The 26,188-nt window shown below is 38.0% G+C and overlaps 1 protein-coding gene across 1 annotated transcript in view; it reads left to right on the forward strand.

The window, feature by feature from the left end:
- The window catches only part of LOC106876855 (uncharacterized), a 283,480-nt gene extending 265,321 nt beyond the window's left edge, over window positions 1-18,159 (forward strand). The window contains exons 13-18 of the mRNA XM_089351893.1: window positions 2,610-2,720; window positions 4,569-4,670; window positions 5,635-5,773; window positions 9,042-10,742; window positions 13,156-13,285; window positions 16,310-18,159. Of these exons, the coding sequence (XP_089208019.1) occupies window positions 2,610-2,720; window positions 4,569-4,670; window positions 5,635-5,773; window positions 9,042-10,742; window positions 13,156-13,285; window positions 16,310-16,412 (2,286 nt within the window). The 3' untranslated portion in view covers window positions 16,413-18,159. The remainder of the gene's footprint in view (window positions 1-2,609; window positions 2,721-4,568; window positions 4,671-5,634; window positions 5,774-9,041; window positions 10,743-13,155; window positions 13,286-16,309) is intronic.
- Window positions 18,160-26,188: the final 8,029 nt, after the last annotated feature.

Genomic DNA, 26,188 nt, shown 5'->3' on the forward strand with positions numbered 1-26,188 from the left:
AGCAGTGGTGGTGGTGGCAGCGGTGTGCTATACTTTGACTGTAGTGTATATATATATATATATATATATATATATATATATATATATATATATATATGTGTGTGTGTGTGTGTGTGTATATGGATGTGCGCATGTGTGTGTATATGTATGCATGTGTGTATATATTTATGCATGTGTATATATATATATATATATGTATGTTACAGTGTGTGTCTTGCTAGGTGTTACACACTTGTTGGTGTTAGCTTGGGACAGGCTGTCGAAAGGCTTTCGATAGAATTTGATATTCAGTAGTATTGTGTCCTATAGGAATATGAAACTGATGCCTCCCTGTCTTTCCCAAGTATATTGCTGGTATTTTATTTCACCATTCCCTGTCCCAAGAGAGTAAAAAAAAAAGGCCAAGTTGACCTTTGCAGGATTTTAACATAATATAAAAACAAGCTACATACCTCATTGTTTAGGTTCCAATCCCAATGAAGTTTGCTGATGCTGTTGCTGCTTCTTCTTCTTCTTCTTCTTCTTCTTCTTCTTCTTCTTCTACCATAATAATAATAATAATGATCCTTTCTACTTTAAGCACAAGGCCTGAAATTTGGGGGGGGGGCTAATTGACTACATTGACTCCAGTATTCCACTGGTACTTAATCTATCGGCCCCAAAAGGATGAAAGGCAAAGTCGACCTCAGCAGAATTTGAACTCAGAATGTAAAGATCGACGTAATGCCGCTAAGCATTTTTCCTGGTGTGCTAACGATTCTGCCAGCTTGTCGCCTTAATAATAACCCTTTTTATTTAAGGCATAAGGCCTGAAATTTTGGGGAAGGGGACTAGTTAATTACATTGACCCCAGTGCATAACTGGTACTTATGTTATCGACTCTGAATGGACGAAAGGCAAAGTCAACCTTGGTGGAATTTGAACTCAGATCATGCCAATGGATGAAATACCGCTAAGCATTTTGCCCAGTGTGCTAACCGTTCCACCAGCTCGCTGCCTTAATAATAATAATAATAATAATAATAATCCTTTCTATTAAAGGCACAGGGCCTGAAATTTTGTGGGAGGGAGCTAGTTGATTACATCGACGCCAGTGTTTCACTGGTACTTAATGTATCAACCCCAAAAGGATAAAAGGCAAAGTCGACCTCGGCAGAATTTGAACTCAGAACATAAGGAAGGATGAAATACCGCTAAGCATTTCGCCTGGCATGCTAACAATTCCGCCAGCTTACCACCTTAATAATAATAATAGTAATAATAATAATAATGATGATGAAGATGTAGTAATAACCTATTCCTTCATCCCATATTTCCTTTTCCCTTAACTCACACTAACCTGTGTTATTCAAACCTTAGTTACATTTACATTTTGCTCTGAATGACAACGATCCATGGGGCCTCAAGGGTCCTTCTCTCTCCCACTTTCTCTCTCTCCCTCTCTCTTTTTAAGTTTGTTTTCTGTAGTGGTGGTTGTTGTTAAAAGCAATAAATCTTCTATCTATACCCACCGCTTCCTTACAGGATCAACTGGTTGGATATCATAACTAGCCTCACTACCTCCTGCCCCCGCCCTGCCCACTCTCATCATCATCATCATCATCATCTCCTTCATCATCACCAACCACCATTGCCTCCTCCTCCTCTTCCACATCATCATCATCATCATCATCGTCATCTCCTTTAAGGAACTGAACTCAACACCACAAGCTAACAATGTGATTAACCAATGCTATGATGGTGGCGGTGTTGGTGGTGATTTATGGAGCGGGTGGGGGGAGAATTCACAGCAATTATGTAATACAGTTACTGATTACGCTGACACACTTAACTGGCACACTCCTAATTACAACATACACCCAACCACACACACATACATATACACAAACACACAGCACTCAGTTATACAGGTGGATACACACACTCACATAATTACACTGTTACCTACTCAAACTCACATACACACACATACACACGCACAATTTCATAAACATACATTCGCATACTTCATGCACACCTATAGCGACACTCAATTAAGCACAAACTCAAACTCATAACTACACTCAAACTCACAACTACACACATACACACTCTCACTCACAACACGCTTACTTAACCATGCACACTCTTACACACAGGTACACTCACATACAATTTCATTGACATAATTCACATGACATCACATACACACACACACACACTCTCTCACACAAGCACACTCACATGCACACACACTTCCTCTCTCTCTCACATACACACACTCTCACACTTTCATGCACTCATACACACTCTCTCACACACTCAGACACACTCTCCTGCACTCACACACACTCTCACTTACTCTCACACACACACACACACACACTCTCACATACTCACTCTCACACTCACACCACTCAATTATACAGGTAGATACACACTCACACACATAGACCCGAACATACATTCACACATACTGATAAACACATACATACAAGTTCACAGTTACATACAACTACACACTTGAGCACAACTCCCCCCTCCATCTGATCCTTCACGCACACACACACACACACACACACACACTAACATGCATTTACCAATGTATCTTTTTGTCTGTCTATTTGCAGGATTCGGAGATTCTTCTAACTTGGTTAAGAGATCTTCGTTTTGAAGGCTATTACGATAATTTTGTATCGGCAGGTTACGACATGCCGACTATATCTCGAATGACGCCGGAGGTAAGTTGGTTTGTCTCCCTTTGATTCAAATTCCTTTTGTCTCTTTTAATTCTTTTTGTTCTTTTTTTCATCTCTTTCTCTCTCATTATTTTTCTCTTTCATTCTGTTTGCCTGTATCGTCCTCTGACTCTTAACCCATTACCTCCCATAATTCTCTTAACTGGAATTTTTTTTTATGAAATGAAACTTTGATTTCTAGCATAAAACAGCCTTAGAAAAACGCTGGAATGATCGAAATAACATTTTAAATAGAAATAAGCAAGATATTGGGTGAAAATTTAGCAAACTTCATTTGAATATCAGAGAAATATACCTAATAGATATAGCAAAAAGGTTAGATATGTGTAAATATTGACAGATAATTAGGAAATTTGTCATTTTTAAGTGATCTCATATGAGATCACTGGTAGGTAATGGGTTAATATTCTCTTTACATATTTCTCATTCAGTCTCTCTTTCTCTCATCTTGTCTATCTCTGTAAATTTCCCTTTTGCTCTTACATTCTCTCTATGTATATCTATCTGTCTCTCTCTCTCTCTCTCACACACCTCTTCTCTTCTGTATCTCTTTCTCACATTCTCATTCTGTCAGTTTACATATTTGTCTCTCCCTCCTTTTGTCACTTTGCCATTATCTCTTTCTCTCTCTCTCTTTCACACACACACACACACACACACATACACTCTCTCTTTACATCTCTGTTACACACACACTCTAACAATCACTCAGTCTGCTAAAAATAACAGCCACATCTCCCTCCCTCAAATGACAACTTACCATATTAAAAGGAGGACTGTACAACACATTGGATAACATGTTCCTGCATGCATACTGTATAAATAAAAAGTAGAGATGGTCACTATTGGAATGTCTTTGATTCAATGCCTGCCCAGTCAGAGCTGGCTTGCAGTTTAACCCATTAGTGCCCTTTTTTTTTTATTTAATTTATTACCAAAATCCTTTTTCTATACAACTTTATCTGATTCTAATGTTGTTGTTGGCACTCCATCGCTTACAATGTCGAGGGTTACAGTTGATCTGATCAACGGAACAGCCTGCTCGTGAAATTAACGTGCAAGTGGCTGAGCACTCCACAGATTCGTGTAGCCTTAACGTAGTTCTCAGGGATATTCAGCATGACATGGCTGGCCTTTTGAATTACAGGTACAACAGAAACAGGAAGTAAGAGTGAGAGAAAGCTGTGGTGAAAGAGTACAGCAGAGTTCGCCACCATCCCCTGCCGGAGCCTCGTGGAGCTTTAGGTGTTTTCGCGCAATAAACACTCAGAACGTTTGGTCTGGGAATCGAAACCGTGATCCTATGACCACGAGTCTGCTGCCCTAACCACTGGACCATTGCGTCTCCACTATCTGATTTTAAATATATATATAAAAAAAATTTACACGTAAAAAATTTACACGTAAAAGCACCCACTACACTCTCTGAGTGGTTGGCGTTAGGAAGGGCATCCAGCTGTAGAAACTCTGCCAAATCAGACTGGAGCCTGGTGTTGCCATCCGGTTTCACCAGTCCTCAGTCAAATCGTCCAACCCATGCTAGCATGGAAAGCGGACGTTAAACGATGATGATGATGATGATGATGAAAGACACTCCAGTCTTGATGACTAACTAAAAATATCTCAGGAAAATACAGGTGTTGCAGAAATATGATGGATTTTCCATTTCGTCCTAAAAACTGGACCATGGGCGCTAATGGGTTAATGACAACACGTGCACCAACACAACACGCAGAAAAATCGCTGCATACCATTCCATCAGTATTTCAAAAACAGTCTCTTTTTTCTTCTCTTCTTATTTTATCTTCTTCCTCTTCTTCTCATTGCTAGGATCTCACGGCCATTGGGATCACCAAGCCAAGTCATCGGAAACGGTTGAAAGCTGATATATCTCGTATGAACATCTACGATGGTATTCCTGACTACAAACCTGTGAGTATTTTTCCTAATCAGTCACCTAGCAACCCTATTTTCTCTTCATCTTGTTTTATCACATTTTTTTTCCTACTTAAAATCTAGTTATCATTTTTCAATTCCAAATCTTTAACCTATTAAGTCCCAGACTACTTAAATTTCTGAATATTACTTTTAAATTTTTACTGTATAAAAAAAAAAAATCAAAAAGCGGGTCTCTATGTGGTTGTCCAGCTTGCTAGAAATAGCAATCACAACCACATCTGAAATCACATCCTATCATCTAAAGAAAAAAAAAGAGAGAACATGTTAAATTATGAAATCTTAGATGCCCTTAAATAGATGGAAAGATTGTGGCTGGAAGGATTTAACCTAGGGCTAAACAACATCACTTCAATATTTCATCCATTTTAAAACATTTTACTTTTATTCTTTACATAATTTTTCCTATTTTACCTCCTTTTTTTTTGAGTTTTTTTTTTCATTACATAACTTTTCACTTTCATTCTATGACCTTCACCCCTTTTCACTGTGTGACTTGCATTGTTTCATTTCATTATTTCTTTCTTCGTTCCATCACTTTTAACCAATTTTTGTTACCTCAGTTTTAATCCATTTCATTCTCCTGCTTTTAACCTATTATTATCGTTCCTTCACCTTTAATCTAATATTTTCTCTTTCCTTTTTAACCCATTATTTTCATTCCTTTACTCTTAACCCACTATTTTATTCTATCATTCATTATTTTCATTCATTAATCTATCATATTCCTTCCTTGATCACTCAGCTTATTTTCTCATTCATCCGATGACCTTCCATCTTTCACCAAATTCTCTACCCAGAATGATCTGCTGCAGTGATTATTCTATCATTCCTACCTTATTCTCATTCATTAACCTGTCATATTCCTTCCTTGACCTCTCAGCTTATTTTCTCATTCATCCGATGACCTTCCATCTTTTACCAAATTCTCTATTTTCAGAACGATCTACTGCAGTGGTTAAAACTGCTGAATCTGGATTACTACCATGATACATTGCTAAGTCAGGGTTATACCACAATCGACCAGGTTACCGAGATTACTTGGGAAGATCTTGAAGAGATTGGTATTAAACTCTTAGGTAAGTCTTTCGCTGTGGCATCGCCGCCTTTGATTTGATTCTTTGTGTTTACAGATGTTTGGTTTTTGATAGCTCCTGGTAAGATGTCTTGTCTTGCCTGACCTTAGTTCTCTCTGTCTCTTCGATTCTGCTTCTGTAACCATTTGAATAATTCTTGCCACTCCTACTATTTCCTGGTTTTGGTGCATGTATGCATATGCACATGCATGCGGAAGTATATATCAATGCTGACATGCATACATAGCAATACCAACATGTACACACATGCAACACCAATTGCATATACGCATCAATACCAAAATGCATGCACGCACAAACGTATATGTGCACACACACATAAACATGTCACAACCATACTATGTGCATGCACACATACATCAACACCAATATACACACAGTAATACTAATCCACACTGTACTACCAACACACACAGACTGTAATACCAATACAGTGATACACACATACACAGTAATACCAACACCAACAAACTCTATACACGTGATCCCACATACTTATACATACAAACACACACACACACACAAATATGTTCAACGACAAACTATACACACACACACACACACCGTTTCCACCACCACCACAATTCAAATAGAAATTCCTTCTTGTGACTTGTCATAGCCGATGCTTAGAGAGGAAACTGACCGTCATTGTCTCTTGAGAATATCTTTTGATTGTAAGACTCAATTCTTGGAGAGATTTAACTCGCTGCAGGCATCACTTTACCATGACGTTAACAAAAGAGAAATCATGTTACAGAAGGTTCTTAGCACCGGCCAACCCACACCTCAAACAAATGTCATAGGCCGGTCATTTATATTTCGAAGTAACCATTCTCACAGGCAGTGTGAATATATAGACATATCCACCCTTTCTCTTTTCTAAACATTGAGTCCTCTCTGCGCTGCCAAATTGTTCAAAAGTGTCATCATATCAGTACCATTCTTTAACAATTGTTTTCCATGCTGACACGAGTTGGATAGTTTAACAGGAGCTGACAAGCTATAGAACCATCCCTGGCTCCATTGTTTGGTTTGGTTTGGTTTCTATGGCCGGATGCCCTTCCTAATGCCAACCACTTTACATGGTGTACTGGGTGCTTTCTATGTAGCTCTAGCATTGGTGCTTTTTTCTATGTGGCACCAGCACCAGTGGGGTCATGAAGTACTTGCAAGAACAAAGACCCTCCTCAACTAGGGAAGTGGCTTAGTACTGGCTGAGAGGGATAGAGATAGGAGTCTTACTATAGAGGAATATACTTGGCTACCTCAGTAAGAAAAGGAAGAGGGGGAAAGAGATAGAGTTAAAAAAAGCAGTTTTAATTATTTAACAACAGCCTAACACTCTTTGTTTTCAATCTTGAGGATTCTCCACTTTTTATTGATTTGGCATTAAGAAGGGCATCCAGTCATAGAAACTATGCCAAATCAGACTGGAGTCTGGTGCAGCTCCCCAGCTTGCCAGCCCATGCCAGCATGGACAACCGATGTTAAATGATGATGATGATGTGTCTCCCACACATCATTGAAAGACTTGCAGTTTTTTTATTGTCTCTATTTCATTTCGCTCTTGGCTTTGAATTGATTGCATATTATTACTTGGTAGACTTGTTCACATGAAGCAATTGACATCTCCTATTTGCAATGTTGCCATCATCAATTAGCATCCCTTTTTTTCCATACTGGCATGGGTTGGACAGTTTGACAGGAGCTGGCATGCCAGGGGACTACGATGTCTGTTTTGGCATCGTTTCTATAGCTGGATGCCCTTATTAACACCAACCACCTTACTCTGTGTGTTTGGTAAATTTTTCGTGGCACTAGCACTAGTGAGGCTACCTTGTACTCTCAAGACAAGATTCCTCAACTGAGTAGAGTGTAGTATTGAATAATGTGAAATATGATGAAGGGACGAAAACAGGGGTCATGCTGAAGAGATGAATATATGGATGGCTTCCCAGCTGAAAAGAAGACATGGTGGAAAGGGGCAGAAATGGTGGGGCCGCATATGTATTTTTCTTTATTCTGGCATATAAAAGACAGAAACTAAGCTTAGCATTCTACTTTACCAGGCCCCATATAATGAGAGGAATAAGTGGTCAGTAATTACTAGAGCAAGTGAGCCCAACTCTAACTTGATATACGGGGTGGGTGTAGGGGTGCTAAAAAGTTTCTGGGCTTTGGGTAAAAGAAAATACAGGAGGAACAGTTAATTATGGTTTCTTTCAACATATTCCCTTCTCAGATTCACACACTTATTGCAGCGGTCCTTCAGTTTTTCTAAACCCTGTAAAAGAACTTGGAAGGTTGGGCCTCCAACCAGGCCTTTTATGATACCATTAACACCAGGAACTTTCCAGTAACCCCGTGTATGTGTGCGTATATACATACATACATGAGGGGGTGCTGAATAATTTCTGGGTTTGGGTAAAAGAAAATAGATCAGTTAATTATGATTTTATTCAACATATATTCACACTTATTGCAGCGATCCTTCAGTTTTTTTAAGCCTTGTAAATAGAACTCAGACAGTTCGGCCCCCAAACAGTCCTTTCGTGATAACCTTGAAGCCAAGAACTTTACAGCACCCCTTGTGTAATACTACATGTGCTTTCATAGAATAACCTCTATGTTATCCCAGAACAATATATCATGGGACAATTTTCACCCCATTTAACCCTTAAGCATTTAAACCAGCCCATCAGGCTCAAATATTCTGTTTTAGATTTAAACTGGCCATATCCAGCCTCTCACACCTACCCTACAATGTCATTCTAGAAACTTACAATCATATCATAAAAATTTCAAAGCTGCGAATCGATGTATGATTAATTCAGGCACGTAAAAAGCACCATTCGAACGTGGTCGATGCCAGTGTCGCCTGATTGGGCCCCACTGTGCCGGTGGCATGTAAAAAGTACACACTATACTCTCGGAGTGGTTGGCATTAGGAAGGGCATCCAGCTGTAAAAACATTGCCAGATCAGATTGGAGCCTGGTGCAGCCTCCTGGCTGGCCAGTCCTCAACCAAACCGGCCAACCCATGCCAGCATGGAAAGTAGACGTTAAATGATGATGCTGATATATGCCAGTATGGAAGGTGGACTTTAAATGATGATGATGAATGTAAATAAATAAACATTACGTTTAGCAGAATAATCTGATGCTAAAGGGTTAAAGCATTTTTTTTTTTTTTCTGTAACCAATGTTTCTGAAGTAACCACAACTGATTTTTTCCTTCTTTTCATTTCAGGCCATCAGAAAAAGATCATCCTGGCCATTGACCGCCTAAAACGAATTATGGCTGGTACTAAGCGCTTGTCTTCTTTAGAGCAAAGGTCACCCTACATTGAGCCTTTAGAACCTCCTGCAATGAATATGTCGGGCCAGTGGTCACTCGACACGGGTAGCAACAGTTCTTCGGACACTACCCTGACCTTGACTCGTCCTAAAAAATCGACATCCGGTGAAAGCTTGACCGAAATGCACCCATTTCATCCATACCGGGAGAAAGAGGGCAGCAGTGGCGACCAAACACCCACCTCATCCAGTCCTGGCAATCTCCCTCCAGATTACGTAGCCATTCAAGTGAAACGCTCATTATCAAACAACAGTTCGAGTGATATGTCTCCTATTGTTGAAAGCACGGACATGACTGGTCAGCCAATAACTTACCAGTCGTTTCATATCCCTTCTTCTAATAAGAGATGCTCTGATGTCATTGAGGAAAAATTCCCAGGTACCAACGGTCAGTTGATAATAGAGGACACCCTCAGTGAAAATGTCACTCGTCCTTCGGCCACAGTCTCCCCTCGAGTCATGGTGAAACCAAAACCCATAGCGAAGATCCCTGCTAAGTCTAAACAGCAAGGGCGTGAAATGTCCCCCGATTTATTGGACGAAAAACACAGTCGAGAGTTAGCTGTGGAAGCATTGAAGAGTTTCAACACAATGAAATCTTGTAGTCAAAGTCACGAGCATATTTATGATCAGCCTGTCGTTAATCTTCCTAAATCACCGAAACCACTGGTTTTACCAAAATCTGTTAGTCTAAACAACAACACCTCCATCTCAACCGGCTGCGAACCATTAAGTCCCATGAAACCAGATGCTGACGACTACTATCCACCAATCGCGACGAAGCCAAAGAAGGTGCCACCCCCACCACCTCCGAAGCGAAGTAACTCAATGCGTGTAGAGGGACCGAAATACAACTTACCCAACCGACGCAGTGAACCGGCTACCCCTATCTGTATGGCTGACTCGTTGTCAAAATCACTGCCCAACTCCACAACACACCACGAAGAATTTGCAAACTGCGTCAAAACTTTGTCAGAGCGTTTTGGCAAGAATATGGGCAATGCCGATGCCCAGGACTCATCATCCAATGAAAGCGATGAAATGCCCCCTCCCCCTCCTCCACTTGCCATGGATATTATCACCCCAAGACTTCATAACTATGGCATTCCTTCCAAGGGAGGTCGACCCACTATGGATCTTTCCAGCAACAATCCACCTTCCAGGCTAAAAAAAGACACATGCCCCATCCTGAAAGAGAAACCAGCATTTTTGATGCAAAAATTTCCAATTAACGAGAAGATAATTGAAGATCCCCCAGCCCCTATGGCACTACCAACCTCCACTCTAGATAAGAGCATCCCAGAACAAGAAGAGTTTGTGGCAAAGCGAAAGGATTCTACATTGAGCGTGGAATCAAATAGTTCCAACTCAAGTGTGGAATCTAACACTTTGCCGTTCGCTAACGAAAACATCGGTACGATAAAGCAGAAGAATTCTCCAGCGGCGCTGAAGCTAATCGAGGGACTCCAAGCAGATTTTGATTTGACAGATGTCGATCAAGACAACATTGGTATTCGCTCCAACAGCACTTCACTCACAAGTAGCTCAATCGATAAGACACAACCAAAATTAAACGATGATGCTAACGATGAACGTAAGTATTTTATAACATTGTAAACTGACCTGTAAAGGTTTTAGTTAGGTCACTGCTTGTTCCATGTCAGTTATGGCCAATCTGCAGCTTGCAGAAAAATGGTATGCCTAACAGAAAATTATCTTGAATTTTTTTTTTAATAGTCTGGCCTGCTTTATGCCGAGTCATGTCTCATGCTATTCACTTCTCAGAAAAAGGTTACCCATGCTTATTTTAAGTCCTTTCATTCCCTGTAGCAAAATAACAGACACCGAATGATTGCAAACAGACATATTTAACTTAGGTTGAACCAAGTAGCTAAAGTGGCTTAGACATGCAACCTTTCAGAAATAACTGTCAACTGTCCCTCTCAAATCATCCCCTACAAAACTTTAGATACTAGCTGTGAATATCACAATTAGCTGTGTAATTGTGCCCTTTCTGTATATTTGCCCCTAAAATTATGTTAACCATTTCATTACCATATTTTAAATGAAATAACATTGACTCTGTGTTTCAATTCATTTTTGAAAATGATAAAGAATTTGAAAGGATTTAGTAAAGCAACTTCTGAAGGTGCTTAGTGCAGTAGATTGGCAAAATTGTTACAGCAACATATTATATTCCTAGCAATGTTTTTCAGCTCCGTTGCCAGTGCCACTGGACTGGCTCCTGTGCAGGTGGCACGTAAAATACACCATTTCAAGTGTGGCCGTTGCCAATACCGCTTGACTGGCCTTCGTGCTGGTGGCATGTAAAAGCACCCACTACACTCTCAGAGTGGTTGGCGTTAGGAAGGGCATCCAGCTGTGGAAACTCTGCCAAATCAGATTGGAGCCTGGGGTAGCCACCTGGTCCACCAGTCGTCAGTCAAATCGTCCAACCCATGCTAGCATGGAAAGCAGACGTTAAATGATGATGATGATAATGATGTACATCATAACTTTGAATCTCACCAAAGTTAACTTAGCCTTTATTTTCTATAGTTGATTGCTGTTCATTAATTAACTAACCTCTCTTCTAAATTTGTAGTCTTGAAATTATTAAGATGATGCACAGAACATAGCTCACACAGAATCCTCCAAAAAAATGTATACACACTTTAGGAAAGGAAAAATCTGTATAAATAATTTTATTCAGTGTTACCTCAATTTGTTAAAACTACAAGTCAAATATTTATATACAGTTATCCTTTCTTTAAGTGTGTATACGTTTTTTTTGTTTTTTGTTTTTTTTAGTGGATTCTGTTGAAGTGCTTTCCAAAAGTGGCTGAGATAGGTTGATACTGTATTTAATGGCTTAAAAAATGTACACACACCAGTTCCAGCCGTGCATATTAAGGAAAAATAGTGACCTTATGGAAGGTCCAACTTAGCATTATAGGACCCAGGGGTGATTTTCTGAGCCCCTTTTCTTCCTTTTTTTTTCTACTCCTCCTCACAAAAACTCTGCATCAAATATGCCTGTAGTTTCTTGCTGAACAATTTGTTTATAATCTACTATGATAATACTCTTGTGTTTTTCTCCGTCACAACATATGAATGAGAAAGGAAGGGGTGATGGCAAACTTGGTAGCGGGATGATAGAAGTTCTACAGTGAAAAAAAAAAAAAGTAGTCAAACAGTGTTTCAACTTTGCGTGAGTGTATAGGTGTGTATGTAAAAGGGAACCATGTGAGTGAATGTTTGTGTGTGTATGTGCAATGGAATTGGGATGGTGAACATTCAACGCTGAAAAGAAAAATCAAAGAGCGTTTCAACTCTGTGTGTGTGTATACCTGTACAAGGTAAGTATGTGAATGCTTATGTGATTATTATGTAACTTATTTCTATACAAAATGCTACTATTAGCCGTCATTTTCGACAGCATGGGGCCAGCCAGTAATTAAATATTTATGCTGCATATAAGCTTACTCATACCATCAAATCAACAGTATTGCCTGTTACAGGTGAACAGTGTACCACCATGTCAAGTGTGGAAGTGATCGCAGAGCAAAGTCAGATGAAGTGTTTTGCTCAAAAAACACAATGCACCAGCCGATTCAGGAATCGAAACCACGATTTCGCTAGGTCAGGGGTTTTCAAACTTTTTGACTTGCGGACCCCTTTATATTTCAGGCTTTGCCTTATAAACGCTTATGAAATTTATACATAAATATTTGCTTGAAATAACATATTTTTACATTTATTTATTTAACAAATAGGTTTATTGTCAATTAAAAGATTTCGATTAAAAAACATATATAAAATCAAATTGCCCATAAAAAGTATTTGCTGTCCACGGACCCCCTGTCTTGTCCTTGCGGACCACAGTTTGAAAACCCCTGCACTAGGTCATTCCACCCTCAAATGCCATCAAAAATCGGTATATAATAAATAACATGTAAATAACGGAATTTTTACTGAATCCATTCACTGTCTCGTCTTCGTTGCAGCTCCCCAGCGGCCTCCGTTGCCAAAGAAGTATGAAGCTTCAGCATCGCCGATTATTGCACCGAAACCCAAACTCAGACCCACACCCCCGCCTGTAGAACCCAAGAAGCCCGTGGAACCTCCACCCAAACCGTAAGTGTTGTGATTCTCTGTGGTCCATTCAAGGGAGATAACTATGTATACATATTTTGACATCGTTAATAAATTGAAGCACATTTGTGTGTATGTATGTATATGTGTGTGTGTGTAAATTTATGTATGTCTATATGACTGAGATATTTGCTGACGATATGGAAGTTTCCAACATTGTGAGGAAAAGCTTCCAAAACCTCTGGGTCGTTCCTGTTGTTGTTGCATGGGGCAAAGTATTTTTGTTTCTTTTATTTCATGTCTCTCTTTACTATTTTACATGTTTCAGTCATTAGACTGCGACCGTGCTGGAGCACCGCCTTTAGTCGAGCAAATCGTCCTCAGGACTTATTCTTTGTAAGCCTAGTACTTATTCTATCGGTCACTTTTTGCCGAACCGCTAAGTTACGGGGACGTAAACACACCAGCATCAGTTGTCAAGCGATGTTGGGAGGACAAACACATATATATATACGACGGGCTTCTTTTCAGATTCCGTCTACCAAATCCACTCACATGGCTTTGGTCGGCACGAGGCTATAGTAGAAGACACTTGCCCAAGGTGCCATGCAGTGGGACTGTCTCTGGAACCATGTGGTTGGTAAGCAAGCTACTTACCACACAGCCACTCCTGTCTGTGCATGTGAATTATATATAATTGTATCTAATGGTAAGATCCAAGGATCAAGGTGTAGGAAGTTAGTAAGCTTTGAGCAATCTGTAGAAGGTATAAAAAAACAACTACTCTTTTACTTGTTTCAGTCATTTGACTGCGGCCATGCTGGAGCACCGCCTTTAGTCGAGCAAATCGACCCCAGAACTTATTCTTTGGATGCCTAGTACTTATTCTATCGGTCTTTTTTGCCAAACCGCTAAGTTATGGGGACGTAAACACACCAGCATCGGTTGTCAAGCAATGTTGGGGGGACAAACACACATATATATACGACAGGCTTCTTTCAGTTTCTATCTACCAAATCCACTCACAAGGCTTTGGTCAGCCCGAGGCTATAGTAGAAGACACTTGCCCAAGGTGCCACGCAGTGGGACTGAACCGGGAACCATGTGGCTGGTAAGCAAGCTACTTACCGCACTGCCACGTAAATTTTTCCCATATCAAAGTTCAATAATCTGCAAAAAGTTATTTTATAGTTCACGGTTAGCAACTGTGGTTGTTGTGTATGCGAATAAAAATCCAAAATTTAGGGAATGGAACAGGTAAAATTCAGGTTACATATATTTCCTAGCTAGCGGAAGCTCAGAACTAGTAATTACCTGAATGGAGGGGTACTGCTATAGCTACTCACCAGGTCGAAGATATATTCTTTTATTTTTTTTTACTTGTTTTGGTCATTTGACTGCAGCCAAACCGAGCCCCTGGAACTTAACTGTTTTAAAGCCCTGTACTTATACTATCAGTCTCTTTTGCTGAACCACTAAGTTACAGAAATGTAAACACACCAACACCAGCCATCAAGCAGTGATGGGGGACAAACACAGACACATAAATACATACATACAACAGGCTTCTTTCAGTTTCCATCTTCCAAATCAACTCACAAGGCTCTGGTCGGCCCGAGGCTGTAGTAAAAGACACAGTGAAGCAAGTGTCTTACCACAGTCATGCCTGCACCTATATATATATATATATATATATGTATATATATATATACATATATATATATCATCATCGTTTAACGTCCGCTTTCCATGCTAGCATGGATTGGACGATTTGACTGAGGACTGGCAAACCAGAAGGCTGCACCAGGCTCCAATCTAATCTGGCAGAGTTTCTACAGCTGGATGCCCTTCCTAACGCCAACTACTCCAAGAGTATAGTGGGTGCTTTTGCATGCCACCAGCATGAGGGCCAGTCACATGGTACTGGCAATGGCCACACTCAAAAAGGTGTTTTTTATGTGCTACCTGCACGGGAGCCAGTCCAGCAGTACTGGCAACGACCTTTTCTAATGTGCCACCAGCACAAGTGCTAGAAGGCAACGCTGGTAACGATTACGCTCTAATGGTGCTATTTACAGGCCACTAGCACGGAAGCCAGACAGCTGCTCTGGCAATGAACACGCTCGACAGTGCTATTAGTGCTCCACTGGCGCGGTGACCAGTCATCGAGTATGTTTCAATTACGATTTCACTTGCCCCAACAGGTCTTAGCAAGCAGAGTTTAGTGTCCAAAGATGGAGAGGTTGGCATGGGTGCCAGTCGTTGGATTCGGTTCGATTTCAGATTTCAAATTCCAAATTCACTTGCCTCAACAGCTCTTTGCAAGCTGGGTTTTTAGTGTCCAATGAGGTAAAGATACAGATTAGCGAGCTGGCTACACTTCTGGCAGAGGCCACAGATTATGCTCTCACTTGCCTGCCGGGTCTTCTCACGTACTGCATATTTCCAAAGGTTCCGGTCACTGGTCATTGCCTCAGGGAGGCCTAAAGTTCGAAGGTCGCGCTTCACCACCTCATCCTGGGTCTACCTCTTCCACAGGTTCCCTCAACTGCTAGGGTGTGGCACTTTTTCACACAGCTATCCTCATCCATTCTTGCCACATGTCCATACTCGCGCAGTCGTCTCTCAATGTGTATATATATCTATATATATTAAATTCAAATTACGACAAACGTAAATAAACAAACGAAGTTTGCTTTTAGAAGCGTTGAGATGTCTTTTAGAAAGTTAAAGAAGTGATTTTAAATTCTCAATCGCAGAATAATGCTAATAATATAGCCTGAACAGGATAAACTACCCCTATTTTGCAGAGAAAAGTGTAGGTGGCTAGCTAGTTTATCTTGTTCAGGCTATATTATTAGCATTATTCTGCGATTGAGAATTTAAAATCACTTCTTTATCTATATATATATGTGTGCGTGTGTGTATAAAAGTGTTGGTGATGATAAGTGTATATACGTTTTTATGTGTGAATATATATGTTTAGAAAGTTCCCAAGTTTTTGTAATTCCCTATGTTCCTCGTGTATAATGTTTCTTTCTTTTCTTTTTATTTGTCCGATTCCAGTAGCAAACCTGCTACCACAGAGACAGGGAATGTTCTACATGACATAGACAACATGCTACAGAACCTCACCGAAGAACTCGATGCTATGTTGGAACTAAGTTAAGAGACGTTGCCTTCGCCATTGTCCATCTCCACGTACCACACATACCGACACACACACACACACCTCTCCACTTGAACTATTATTATTCCAGACCACCACCACCACCACTAACACTTTAACTATTATTGTTGCTGCTGCTACCGTATTTCATTACTATTATTAATATTTAAAAAGTGGTGGTGGATTGACATTTATATGTATGTATGTATAAATATGTATATATATATATATATATACACATAAACAAACTTAACACAAATGTGTGTATATATATATACATACATATGTGTGTATACACACACACAAAACGTGTCTATATATATATACACACACATATATATATATATATATATATGCATATATACATACACACATACAGTAAAGCTTGGATTGAATATCTTGTGGTATTTAGTTACGTCCCTTTATATTCAGACTTTGAAACTCGCCATGGTCGACTTTTATCTTTTATTCGTTTATGGTTAACGAAATAATGTACCAGTTATATTCTGGAGTCAACTTGATCGACTTAATTAACTCCCCCCTCCTTTCCCAAATTTCTGGCCTTGTGCCTGTTAGAAATGTTAATAATAATAATGATAACCATTATTATTATTATTATATTATGAAAAAAAAAAAATTTTTTTTTTTTTGTTAATTCCAACAGCTGCTCTTGAACTTAGAAACAAGCTGTGTCTGGGCTAATATTTATTTTTTATTTTTATGGTTTGTTTGTAAAATTTTTCTTTTTTTAAAATTTGTCGTAAAATTTTACAAATTTATTAAGTCATGTGGAACAACATTTAAGATTGAAAAAAAAAATTTTTTTTTTTTTGAAAATTCTTTTCGGGCGATGAACACATGTGAAGCGTGACAATGTGCAACTGCTCAAACATAGTGATTTCATCATCATCATCATTATCATCAACATTATCACAATCACTACTACTACCACCATCATCATCATCATCATCGATAGTAGCATCACATGAATAGCATTTAGTTTTTAAACCTTTACGAAGGAATTTTTTTTTTTTTGTGTGATGTCTTCTACCTCACAGAACCTCCACACACCTACTACTATTATTATTATTATTACTATTATTATTATTAACCAGAATTCATGCCAAATAATGGTTTCTCTCCTCCAGCTAGTCCCCTAAACCAAAATCCCATGTTCCCCCCTACCATTGTATAAATTATAGAATTTTTTTTTCTCATTTATTTTTTTCTGTTTGTAAATCTTTTGTAAATGTATCTTGGCTCTTAAAATACAAAATCGTGGGTGAAAGTAAATGTGGATGTGTCTATATATATATATATATATATATATGTGCATTCACACGTGGTTGCATGAATGTGAATACATGTATGTACGTGTAGAGACACATGTATGTGCGTGTTCTTAGATGTATAGTTTGTTGTATGCAACGCTGGTAAAAGAAGAAAAAAAAGAAGAAAATGGTGCACGCTGCCATGCCAGTGTAGGTTAGTAATTTATAAACAAGAATACAAGCGAATAATCGATATTTTATCACATTGACGACCTTGTTTTATTAATTGTTGTTCTTGTTGTTGCAACCCCCCCCCCCCCCCGTCAGATGTATGTGAGTTTTGGACGTAGCGAGAGAGCTTGTTTGGGAACTTTTGAAAAGAAAAAAAAAGGAACTTCATTCCCAATAAGACACACTAAAAGACAAAAAAAAACTATTAAAAGAAAAAAAAAGATAAAAATCTTTCTTCTCTATAACCCCCCCCCCCCCAAAAAAAAACTCCATATGGGGATTGAAATAATTTATTGGCAGTTGCTGACATTCTTCACGTGTCTTGAGAGAAAGTCATATAAATGCCACCCCTTTCTTGCTATTTCCTAATAATTCTGATACCTTTCCCTTCCGCAGTTCAATACAAAACAGGACAAGCTTATTACCTCTCTTTGGACCCCTCTCCCTAGCCCCCACCCATCGTCCCTCACCTTTAAATGTGAATTTACATCAGGTGATGCAGTCAACCACGACATCTTTCCCTTCTAATCGGCAGTCAGTTGGTCACCCGGAACAGCTAACTCTCAGCAGTGTTTAGTCTAATCAAAATCCTCTTTCTCTCTCCTAACACCATTAGGCATTCGCAGTTACAATACATATATATGTATAAAATAAATAATATTGCTTTTGCTTCATCAAATTTGGTTCTGTTATTATGAGACACCAAGCAACTTTTGAATTGCTTCCAACCATTCAAATTTTACTCTTGAGCAAGGCACTTAAGGTCTACTTGCTCTAGTTTTGATTTGACTGATTATGAAACAAGTCCCGCCTTCCTCATACTTCTTTTACTTTATAGCCAGGTGGTTAAGTAGAAAGGCTATTCAGCAACAAAACCACTTGCTCCAGTATGCATATATATATATATATATAAATATATATATATACATATACATACACACACAAACATACATATATAAACTTATAGACCAGTATGTTAACAATTCCAAAGAAATTTTCAGATTTATTCATAATTTTATTTTTTTCAGCCAATGAAAGAGCTCTGCAGATAAAAAGTGAATGCATTAAATCTGCAGAGAGCTTGTAGTATAATGGAAGCGAACTGCAAGAAAACTATGAATAAATGTTATAAAAATTTATATACACACACCCTTCCCAAGCATACATAGCAAAGTGTATGTGTGTGTGTGCATGTATATATATATATATATATTGTAAATTAACTCTCCAAAGTGAATGTTCTGTTTTGCAGATTGCATATAAGAGAGATCTCTATATGTAAAAAAGGTCATTTTTGCAGAAAAGTTAGTAAGAATTGCAATGTTGCTCTCTCTTTGATGACTATCATGCTTCAAGTTAATGTAGCTATATCCTACAATTCCTGTGTGATCTACACGATTTGTGCACATCCAGCTTTTTCTTCTTCATTTCAATCTTCTTCATTTCAATTCTTTTGTTATATTAAGAAGTCTCATTTCGTTTTAGAGAAACATGAGGTCATAAGACTTTTTTTTTTTTTTGACATCTTAAATACCCATGTATGTATATATGTGTGTGTATGTTAAAAGTATGTATGACGAAGGCACAATATACAATAACTGGTTAAGCTAGTTCTAACTTTGGTCCTCTCACGTATGTATGTAAATTTTATGTAGACATAAACAGTATGTATACATTTTCACTTGTGTACATATCTTGTATTCATCTGTGTGTGAACAGAAGGCCATTTGACTTACGTATGCATACATGTGCATGCAGACACACTGTTGACTCCTGTCATGTATAGTAGTTGTTACAGGTAAACTCTGCGCTGGACCAACTGTCCTGGCATCATGTAATGCAACAGTTTAATTTGCAGGGTTTAATTTTTAAGAGCATACTGAAATAACAGTAGCGCTTTATATGGGGTGGCAACGAAACCTTGTATGATAACGTCCACACCAAACCACCCCAGCAATTGTTTTCGTGAGGTTGAAACTTCTTAAAATTCAATGTAAGACTTTCTATCGTAAAGTATTTGTTACAAACGAAGTGATAAAAACTCAATACTTGTAATAGAGTAAGTATATTTTTTATTAAGATTGACTATTGTGGCCATTCTTACTGTTTTGATCTGGCCAGGCGGTCCAGTCCTATGATGGCATTTTAAAGAATATTGTGCATATGTGTAAGTGTAGATGAAGTATGAACAGGATATTTAATTTCTGCGACAATGTGCCTGTTAGCTTTTCTAGTCACAACTCTCTTGGAACGCTCGATCTCGGCATTAACAAAAGTCTTCTATTTCTTAGAAACAAACCGTACCTATTTAGAGAGCTGGGTAACTTGATGCAGCTCAGTAGCTTTGTCACAGAGACTATTGGTAGCATTATTCGCATCTAATGTACCAAACCATTCAGCTGGTAGACCAACATCCTGTTATCTCGGTCATATGTGCCTGTGTATATAAATGTAATTCAAATATTAAATCCATAATTGTTAGTAGTCTGACAAAATGTATTTTGTTGGAATAACAATTATGGATTAAAAATTTCACCGTCTCTCAGATTAATCTTTGAGATCTTTATTCTATGTGGCTGGACATGCCTCCTTTGGAACCAGTCACCCCTGGAATAAAAATATAATTATACATACCTAGACATTGTATGTAGCATAACCTGTATATATGGTGGACTAACTAAATAGGGCACAAGTATCTTCAACTTCAGGGGTACTTTGTTTAATTGATACAAATAATTCTCTTGTCATACAATGCCTGCTCTGTCTGTATCTCAGTAGATGTTTGTGTATGTCACATTATTTTGAGAAATACCAGTTATGTATTGGAAGGTCTATTCAATTGATTATATGTATATATATATATATATATACACCCTTCCTTCTATCTATAATTTATAGTTTTGTGTGTCAGTCAATGTGAAGTCATCATAATTGGGGCATGTTGGTGCATACACAGAATGTAATACGGCAAAGTTTTTTTCCAATACGAAATAATCCTATGTAGAGTGATTTCATGCTGCATGTAATACTCACATACCATTTTTACTTTCGATAATTTTTCAACGTATTGGGAAAATGTTATTTTGAAGAACAACCTGTGGAGAACGTGGGATAGAGATCTGGTGACACCCTGACAATTTCAATTGATCCTGGGTATAGGAAGCTGATGCAGTAAGCACCTGGGTAATTCCTATTAGTGCAATTTAAGTAAAATGCAGTTCTTGCTTCTAACAATTTCTTTGAGAAAAAAACAAAAGCTTTTCTACAACCAACCAAGCCATGCTATCATTACGTAACTCAATCTGCATAAATCTCAGTGTATCAGTTCTTGAGTGGTGTTGCCGTCACCTTCCTATCCTTTACATAATGTTTCGCATCTGCCAGCTTTGCTATTTATTTCTGCTTCTCTATAAGCAGATCAAAAGTGATCAATATAATTATGCAATGGTTAGCTTAATCTATTGGCTTTATAAATTAGCTGTAAAAAAATTAAAAGCAAAAAAAAGCACAAATAAAACAGACCAGCCACACTGACAGCCTTAAGAAATGAATGAAGATAAACGGGGGTGGTGCCAGCAACTGTCATTAACCCACCCCACATATATGTACAGGGTGACCCCAAGTCACAAAGGTGTTAATAATTCATGATAACTTAGCATCTCATACAGTATATACGAGAAGAGCCACAGTTTGTGAATTACACATAAGAAAAAATGTAATTAAAACAAATTTACTAAAACCTCAAAGGTTTAGACCCTCTGTGACTTTTTTGGGGGGCTCCCCTTTATATATATGTATGTACACACAAAACCCAAATTCATTTCCATTTTTTGGTGTGTTCCATCGCTGCCTGAGATGTAAAGCTTTCGTGCTTCACATTCACTTTAAATGCTCTTCAAATGTGCTTCTTCTTCAAAATAATACCCTTGTCTTCCTATACAACTTCACCCACTCCCAATCTCTACTCTTACCACTACTACGAAAAATCATGTCAAACTAACTCCCCCAATTCTTTGTTTCTGTTCTCCAAAGTGGTCCCAGACGACCCCCACTCCACTACAAGGAACTTTTTTTTTTCCTACTGGCAAACTCCTGACGATCTCTGTAATTTAAGTTCATAGCCCCCCTCCCCTGGTTTTTCTTACTTGGTCCACTTGACCTATGGATATGTCTCTGACAGCATAACTGATATTGAATAAAAGAATTTGTACAAATAAATAATCTTGTTTTGTTATCTTTTTTTTTTAAACTATCCAACCCACTCTACCAGACAAATAACTTTGACAAAAGTTATAGCTTCAAGTTTGATGCATGATGTGAATAAAGAAGCATGAGACTTTGGTTAGCTAACTTAATGTTTTTGAATGACATTGTAGGATTGGGGTGAGGCCAGATTTGGCTAGTTTCAACAAAAAGCAGTCGCCTGAAAGTTTTAAGTTCAAATCCAGGCTAGGCACTATGGTAGTCTCATAATTCTGCCTGTTCCTGTTACTTAGCCCACCTGTAATGCTTTCACATGATTAATTAAGGGAAAAAGCAGAGATAAGAAAGGAGAAGGTGTATTAATTCTATAAAATCGTGCACGAGGCTACGCTTCCAGGGTTTGATAAAATTTTCAGAAATAACCGAAGTTTACAATTAATTCTGTGAATTACTCACGGGGTTCTGCTAATTCACATAATTCAACCAAAGGGGAAAAATGTCACAAAATGCAGAGTGGAATGAGAACAGTCTACATCTGTAGATCAAATAAAGGGTTAGGTTTGGAATTCTGATACAACAAGACACCTGAAGAAGGGTGGAGTGTACATGGACGAAACAATCAAGATTAGGACAACAATATAATATTTTTTTTTTTTGCAATTAATTTTGAAAATAATTTAGTAAAATTTACATTATCAAGACTGCTTACCAAATATATAATTACAACCAACTACCCCACCCAAAGATGGAACAAGGAAAATAATGCACCAACTAGCTTAGTTGGTACATGTGTCCAATAGAGGGGATCAGACTGTTGCCATGGATCGATATGTTGAAATGCTGCAATGTTTTGTTGCCCCTGTATTTTCAGACATTAACACATTGGATTACTGATTATTAAAAGGCAAGCTGGTTATCTTTCTCTCTGTCTCTATTACCAGATACACAAGCTATTGCAACACCATTTCAAGAATAATGGCAGTGAGTCTAAAACAAGAAAATTACAGCAATGCTGCATAACAGTGGTGTCAGATGAGGCATGAAAACCACCTTATTTGATTTATTTCCCTTTGGTTTTACAAATTCAGTATGTACATGTACAATGAGTTAATATTTCTTTTTTTTTTAGTTCCTATCTAACTGTGTACAGATTACAACCATCTCGTGAACCACTGCAGTGGTTGTGAAAAATAAAAAAGCATGCTACATACTACTTCCACACGGGGGGACAACTACAAGAATACAAAAGTAAACTGGATGATCCAAGACGGAATTAACTGTTGCGCGACAAGGCATCAAGATGTGCAGAATGGCTATCAGCTAAACTAGAGGCAAGACACACTGAGAATAAGAGTTCAGCAGATCACACCTGCTATTCTACAAGATTGTTCTATCAGTATTGGCAACACTACCATTATATGTATTTAACCCTTTCGTTACCATATTTCTAACCGAATTACACCCCTTATGTGTTTCAATAAATTTAGGCTGGTTTCATTAAACAACTCTAACTTTTTTATTTAACATATTAATGTGATTTTTGGAAGATAAATTAACGAAAGGTTCTCAACCAATTCCATATCAAAATTTTTGTCACAAAGTGACTTTAATTACAGGTAAATTCAACAAAATATAAAATTATTTAAATTTTTGTTCAAACATCGCTATAGAAAATGGGTTATTAGATAATATTCAATTGGGTATACAACAAAATAGTATTATAGAAGAGTTGTGCACATTACTGGATTTATTACTGTCTCTTTTGCCAGTATAAAATTAAAATTCAGAGCAGTACCCAGTCTTTGATCCCCCATTTTATGCGCTTTCCTGGCATCATCGTTTAACGTCCGCTTTCCATGCTAGCATGGATTGGACGATTTGACTGAGGACTGGTGAAACCGGATGGCAACACCAGGCTCCAGTCTAATTTGGCACAGTTTCTACAGCTGGATGCCCTTCCTAACGCCAACCACTCAGTGAAAACGCACTCAGCCTTTATAGCCAACCATATCCTTATCTATAAACTGTTTTATATGGGCTTTGAACACAGTCAATGAGGGGTCTTATTTTAAATAAGGGATCAAAGTCTGGTTTTCCACGTACTGGTGTACTGCTCGTGTCTCTTACATGAAGATATTGAGTCAATTTTAAAAACCGTATCCTCGTCATTATACTTGAGACATATTCGTCGCCAAAGGGTTCATCACTACTCCAGTAATTTGTTATTCTAGGTAACTTTCTAATGCCCATAATAATATTTATGGCAAAATATGCTTTAATTTCATTCAAGTTTATGGGGAAACCTCAAACTATCCTTTTTTACGCTTTGTTTACATTTAGTGTAACGGTTTGTTTCCGCCGTAATCAATTCAAATAGGCACATCGAAAAAAGCAAAAAGAAATAGTCTAGAGCTTTACTCTCCTGGGTAAGACTGTGACTTCGTCCAGTTTCTTCAGAAGAATCACTGAAAGAAGGAGTTTTTGAATTTTCACTCCATTCAGGTACTAATTCATTCTCTTTATTGCTATTATCGGAGCTCTCGGATTCACTGCTTTCATTTTCGGAAAATGAAACCTCAGATTCATTATCAAATACCACGTGCTTTTTTTTTTTTTTTTTTTTTTTTTTCGGTTACAGAGTTAGATTTATCAAGGTCTTCAACGGAAAATCCTTCGAATTCTGACTCGCTGCTTGACAGAATAAAATTCGTATCCATTTTTTTGTCAGGATTACAAATTTTGAAAACACAACAGGAATAAATTTGGAAAAAAATCTCCCAAAAAACATGTTGATCGTTGTACAAAACTATAGCTGAACTGTTTACACAAATAATCACGTGTTTTCACGAATGTACTAACGAGATTTGCTCAGATATTCTCATTTAAATATGAATAGGTGATTACGGGCGGTTTGGTAACGAAAGGGTTAATACGAAATAGCAATCTAAATCAGTGGTTCTCAACCAGGGATCATGTAGAGGTTTGTTATTAAAATTTATGTACAATAAATTGGATTTACTTCCACAAACAAAATATTTTAGCAATTTCTAAATACAACTTAATAAATAATTACAAAAACATTTTTTTTAAACATCATTTAGTTGCGAGGATCCATCTAAGTTAAATAAGAACTAAAGGTAAAAAATGGTTAAGAGTTTCAACATAAAACAGGTTAAATATTCAGGCCAGATATGGCTAGTTTGAATCATCATTTAACATCTGCTGGCTTGACCAGGGCTGCACTTGACTCCAATCTGATTTGGCATGGTTTCGACGGCTGGATGTCCTTAACACCAACCACTCCACAAATGGTTGCCTTTACATGACACCAGCATCTTCCATGACTGATCTTCCTTGGCCTGATGAGTCTTCTCAAGCATGGCATATTGCCAAAAGTCTGTCATAGAAACTGACAGGACCACCAAGATGTGTTTGTACTCCACAGAACATCAAGGCACTACACGTTTCAGTCTCACAGAGGCCATATTGTTCAGCTGCTGCAGTAAGGTTGTCTTGAGAGAGTATTAAGCACCATTCTTAGCTAATTTTGGAATTACATCCTGACAACTCAATAGAAACAACAGCCAAATCAGCTTCAAATCAAGAATATATTAGACAAAACCCAAACACATTTTGTAATAGGTCTGTAACCGTATTGAGCCCTTCATTGCTATATTTCAATTGAAATATACAGCTCATTTCAATTAATTTACTATGTTAATGAAAATTGTATAAATCAATTGGTGTTTAGAACATAAATCAACATAGAGCTATTAATTCAGATCACTCTCAAAGAGGATGTTTGTATTACCCTTAGAGACAGCTTAGTATAAAGTGTTCTGGATATTTAAGTGAGCTAAGAATCAAAGTTGATTCTATCTCATTTGCCACAGACAGCACCAATGAATAATGTCCTTCACTAACATACACACGTAATTTGAACTCAAGAGAGAGCATAGGGATGCTGAAGAAATATTAAACATTCTATGCAATGCTCTGATAATTAACATTTTGCCATCTGGAAACAAAAAACAAAAAAAGCATTTTATAGAGACCACAAAGACAAGTGTG

The sequence above is a fragment of the Octopus bimaculoides genome, chromosome 5 (assembly GCF_046866305.1).
Source record: "Octopus bimaculoides isolate indiv1 chromosome 5, ASM4686630v1, whole genome shotgun sequence".
NCBI classification, from domain to species: Eukaryota; Metazoa; Mollusca; class Cephalopoda; order Octopoda; family Octopodidae; genus Octopus; species Octopus bimaculoides.